Source organism: Gymnogyps californianus, chromosome Z (genome assembly GCF_018139145.2).
Source record: "Gymnogyps californianus isolate 813 chromosome Z, ASM1813914v2, whole genome shotgun sequence".
In the NCBI taxonomy this organism is placed as follows: domain Eukaryota; kingdom Metazoa; phylum Chordata; class Aves; order Accipitriformes; family Cathartidae; genus Gymnogyps; species Gymnogyps californianus.
The window spans coordinates 30,041,339-30,046,532 of record NC_059500.1 but is presented as its reverse complement, the minus strand read 5'-3'; the positions used below and the strand labels follow the sequence as shown (position 1 = coordinate 30,046,532).

Sequence of the window (5,194 nt, the reverse complement as noted above, 5' to 3'; positions counted from 1 at the left end):
TTTACAGTAAGAAGTTATCAACAAAAGCAGGCACGTTAGTGTACAAAAACGTTGTTGATTTTTTTCCTGTTTCTTTTTCAAAGTGCAGGTTTTTCTCAATGTGCATCTTACAAGACCAACGAATGTTTTAACTCACTAAATCTTAAAACAGAACTCAATTCTCCCAAGGAGTAGTGTAAACGTTAAAGATCCCCAATACACCTCTAGTAAACGTGACACAAATGTCTCTGCGTTGTTTAGAAATTTAGCTCTTTTGAGAGGTAAAGAAGCTTCATGACACCTTTTCCTTACACTGGCTGGTTATCATAAATGGGTAACTCTGGACTGCTAAAGCTGGAGACTGATGAATCACTTGAAGGGAACTAAACTTGGCTACGGAGGAGAGGCGGCGGGAGGAACCAACCCTCAGGCGTTTCTTGCGCAGCCTTTGGAAAATTCAGCCGCCGGCGGACGGAGGACGGACAGACGGACGGAGGGTCGGTGTGAGGGAGGGAAGGGGGAAAGGAAGGGGAAAGCAGGGAGGGAAGGAGGAGAAGCTTCCGCAAAGCCAGAGGCACGGCGGCACCCCGCCCGCAGCCCGCTGCGCCCGCGGCGGCGGGGCCATCCCGTCGGTGGTGCGAGGGCTGACCCCGAGCCCCGCGGCTGCAAGGTGCTGGCGGGCCCGCTCCTGGTCCCGCTCCGGCGCCCGGTCCTGCTCCCGGTCCCGTTCCCGGCTGTCGCGGCGAGCCGGGGGCCGAGCGGGGCCCCGGGCGTCCCGCTTGCGGTCGCGCTAGGTGCCACGAGCGCAGGGCTCCCCGGGGTAGATCTCCTCGTAGGCGGGGGGCTGCTCGCTGGGCAGCGGGTAGCAGTAGGGGTAGGAGGCGTTGAGCTCGGGGTCCATGGGCGAGTAGCCGGGCAGCTCGACGGAGGGATGCCCGCCGCAGTGCACCTCCACGCCGGCCTCGTCGAAGACGTGGAAGACGCCCACGTTGATGTAGGAGACGGCCTGGAAGGGGCAATCCCCGGGCTGAGCTCGGGCTCGCCGCCGGAGAAGAGGGAGCCCTGGCTGTGGCGCGGCGCCCGCCGCCCGCCGCCGCCGCCCCGCCGCCGCCGCCGCCGCCCGCCCGCCGCCGCCGCTGCCGCCGGGGCCGCTCGCCGCCGCCGCCGCCGGCGCCCGCGCTGCTGCGAGGCCTTGTAGTTCTTGACGAGGAGCAGGTTGAGCAGGCCCAGGAGGCACTCCAGCGCGTTGAAGACGGTGGAGAGCACCAAGCCCTGCTGGTAGTCCCGCAGCTTCTGGCAGCGCAGCGCCGCGGCGGAGCCGTCGGGGCCGCGGGGCCGCTCCGCGGGCGCGCCGCGCCGCCGGGCTGCAGCAGGCAGTAATGCGAGTACTTCCTCTCCACCAGCGACACGGTGTCGCCGTCGATGACGGCGCCGGCGAAGGCGCTCAGCACGCCCAGCATGAACACCAGCACCCCCAGCAGCAGGAAGTTCTGCCGCCCCCCGGGCGGCGCCTTCTCCACCGGCCCCGACGGCGCGGCCACCGCCTCCTCCCCGCCGGGGCCGCCGCCCGCCGGGTCCGGGTCCCCGGCCGGGGCCAGGGCCGAGGCCGAGGCCGCGGCCGGGGCCGGGGCCGGGGCCGGGGCCGCGGGCGCCTCGTCGGGCGGGCGGCAGCAGAGCAGCGCGGCGGCGAGCAGCGAGAGACCGGCGGCCAGCAGCAGCCCCGAGTAGAAGGCGCCGGCGGCGGTGCCCAGGCGGAAGGGCTCGCCCTTGAGCTCGGAGCCCAGCGAGAAGCACTTAAGGCCCACGGCGGCGGCGCTGAGGGCGCAGGCGAGCAGGAGGCAGCTGGAGAGCGCGGCGCAGGCTCCCCGCACGCTCCACTTCATCCTCCGCGCCGCCGCCGCCGCCGCCGCCCCGCCGCCCGCCTCATCCTCCTCCCGCGGCCCCCCTCGGCCCCGCGGCGGCGGCGGCGGCGCGGCGCGGCGCGGCCATGCGAGCGCGGCGCTCCCCGACGGGGCGGCTGGGCTCCGCTCCGCTCCGCACGGCAGGCAGCCGCCGGCCGCAGTGAGCCGGGCGCGGCGAGCGCACACGCTCCCCCCTCCCGCCTCCCGGCCGCCGCCGCCTCCTCGTCCCCGCCCGCCCTCTCTTATCGCGGCGGCTGCGGGAGGCGATTAATTATGGATGGGAGCCGCGGCGGGCGGGGGACGGGGGGGCGGCCCGCCGGCCCGCCGCGGGTGGCGGAGGGGAGTGCGACCCCCGGCTCGGCCCGCCTCGGCCCGGGGGCGGCGAGGCCGGCCTCCCCACCCTCCCTCCGCGTGGCACGGGGGGCGCGGGGGGCCGCAGGCCGCCCTCCGGCCGGCTCCCCGCCGGGGAGCACGGCGAGGGACGCGCAGCTAGGGCAGGGGGCAGCGGGGGTTTGCACCCCCCCGCCGGTTCCGATGCGGAGGGCTGCAGCTTGTCTCCGTGCTCGCGTCCTCTCTCTTAATTTTATTTGTTTTTTAGCGCTTGCTCTTGCAGCAGGCCGGCGGGCCGCCGTGCATCCCTGTGACTGCGTTGCGGCGTGTCGGCGGCTCCGATGCAGCGGACCGAGGCCTCCGCGCCGCGCTGCCCGGCGCAAGCACTCTGCGCCCGCGGAGGCGGCGGTCCCCAGCACCGCTCTTTGTTTTGTGCTCTGCTGGCGAACCGCGGTGGGATTGCTTCCCGCCGGGCCACGCACGCTGCTCCGTGGGCGGCGGGGCTCGGGGGCCGACTGCCCGGGACGCCCCGTCCGGGAGCGCCTGCTGCGCCGGCGGGTGGAAGCCGGTGTTACGGAGGGCGCCGACTCCTGCCCCGGCACCGGGTGGCCCGGCGGCTCCGCGGGGAGCACCCGGGATGGCCTGCCGAAGGAGAGGTTGGAACCTCAGCCTCGGAGCGGGGGAGCAGGAGAACCGCGCCTGTGCCGGCAGCCAGGCGCCGGACAGGAAGGGGGGATTGGGGAAGGCTCTTCCTTGCCTGTCCCTTTTCCTTCCCGGAAGCTGGAGCTTCCAGCTCCCCCATTTTTCCCTTCTGCCGTGCGCACGCCAGCCTTGCTGGGTATTTTTAGCCGGCGCCGCTGATTAGCATTCAGGGGAGCAAGCGAGGGAGAGAAAGCCGTTTTCCAGGCCGTTTTCTCTTCCCTTTCCAGCAGGGTTAATGCACCCGTTGTTGGCGGGAGGTGTGTGTGGGGCATGATCCGGTGTTTAGCTTTCTCCAGGGATGGGGCCCTGCTCCCTCTGTCTCATGAGGGCAGGCCCCCGTCGGCATCTCCCTGAGCAGCACCAGCACCCTGCTGCAGTCCCGGGCTGGGCCGGGCAGCTGAGCACGGGGCTCTGCTGCGGGAGCTGCTCCTCCCTGAGAGAGGTTTCTGGCCCCTGCATGGGGCGGTGGCCCTCCAAGGGCCCTCGGTGGGAGGCTGTTCTGCCTGGAGTCCAGCCCTCCCCAGTGGCACTGTCCAAAAGTATCAGGGGCTTCAATGGGACATGTCATCCTGCCCCTCCGGGCCACACGCACAAGGGAATTTTCCCCCCTCCCTCCTCTTCACAAAGGCCCCGTGGAGCACTTTGTGTGTGGTAGTCCAGGGCTGGCTGACCTGTGGCTACCTGATCCCCTTGCCGAGTTGTAGCCCTGGCTGTGGGTGTAGGACCAACCTTGTGTCCCTCCAGGAGGGGGTGGCTGGGCATGCCACCCGCAGTCATCATCAGCTCTTACCCTTCCCAGGCTGTCCCTGGCTCCTGAGGACTGGGGCATGCTGGTCTGCTGATCTGTGGCCATGTGAAGATTTTGTTGTAGGATCTGGGACTTTGGCTTGTGGTGAGTGCCTGGACTGCTGGGGAAGATCTTCAGATGTCTTTAAAAGAACTTGCCCTGTGTCCTTATGACTCCTAGAAAGTAAATGCATAGGGGGCATGTAGCATTTTACCAAATACAGCACCCGTCTTCTGAGGTCTCTGTTGAACTCGTAGACATTGGCTTGGAAAGCACATGTAAACTCTCAATCCAGCTGCCGATCCGGGGAGCTCTGGGAGACACACTGCGTGTGTGGGTGTGGAGGGAAAGGAGCTGTAGTTAGTGGGAAGTAAACACTTAATGAACTAATTATATGTAGAATGAGCAAAGTACCTTACTCCCTGACACACAACATAAACTTACATGTGAGGGAAATGTGTGATTTGTATCATTTCATTGTTACTGTCAAGAGCTTGATGGCGTTCAAAAAAGGATTAACTATTTATTATGAATAGTGAGAACATTCACTTAACACTAAATAAATAGAAAATTAAGAAGAGATCTCAGCCTTTATGCATCAAATTATTAATCAGCCTTTAACTGGCAGTGGTTAGGGTAGGAAAAGCAAACCTTCCACTGGGGGCAGATTGTTCCTTTATTGTACAAAGAGTTTCTTGATTTTCCTTTCCTGCTTCCTGTTTTGGCAGCTGCCAGAAGCGGGCAGCAAGGCTTCTCCAGCATGGTCCTTCACATGTTCCTACAGCTGTCTCACCTGTTCAGTCTTCCTCATCTTGAATGTCATCTTCTAAGGAAAGAACCCTTCCTTTTCTGTGTTTGTGACAGGAGACTGATCTTGGATAGCACCCCTAAAAGCTGTGCATTGTGAGAGGCCAGGCTGATGCACAAGTTTAATAATGTAATTAGTAGTTCTGCCACACCTTTTTATTCCTCCTGTGGAGCAACTCGCTACTGTTAACCTTTTCCAAATCTTGTGTTTCTCCCCAAAATGACTCTCTGGCTTCCAAGCACCATGTTGAATATGCAAGGCTAGAAGTTTCACTGTCATCATGCTTCCCCATGCGTTATTTATTTTTCATAAACGGGCCATGTTTCAGTGTCACTCTGAGTTAGCACAGGTTTTCATATGGCTAGTTACAGCTTTGCATTGTGGCACATTTTCAGTAAGAGGATACTTCATAAACACACGCACATACAGACACACACAGTAAGGTCATTAGCATATCCTGCATGTTGAATTTCAACTGTCTTTGGATAAAATGTCTGAAAACACAGTAATGGTGTTGTTACATTAATAATAATAGACATAAAATTCTGTAAAATGCTCTGTCACATCTATATCTTACATTGAATAATTTGTTGATGATTGAATTGGAATTACTGTAAAAAATGACTGACCTACCAACATAAATAAAGGTCACTGGAGAGTTCTCTGGATCCCAAAGGGTACTGCTGG

General features: G+C 62.0%; 1 protein-coding gene across 1 annotated transcript; it reads right to left on the bottom strand.

Annotated features, from left to right (window-relative positions):
• Positions 1 to 769: 769 nt before the first annotated feature.
• Positions 770 to 1,862, bottom strand: TMEM271 (transmembrane protein 271). The gene is given in 3 exon segments (XM_050913745.1): positions 770 to 1,008; positions 1,011 to 1,307; positions 1,310 to 1,862. Coding segments are annotated over 3 exon segments (1,089 nt in total).
• Between the last annotated feature and the right edge of the window lie 3,332 nt (positions 1,863 to 5,194).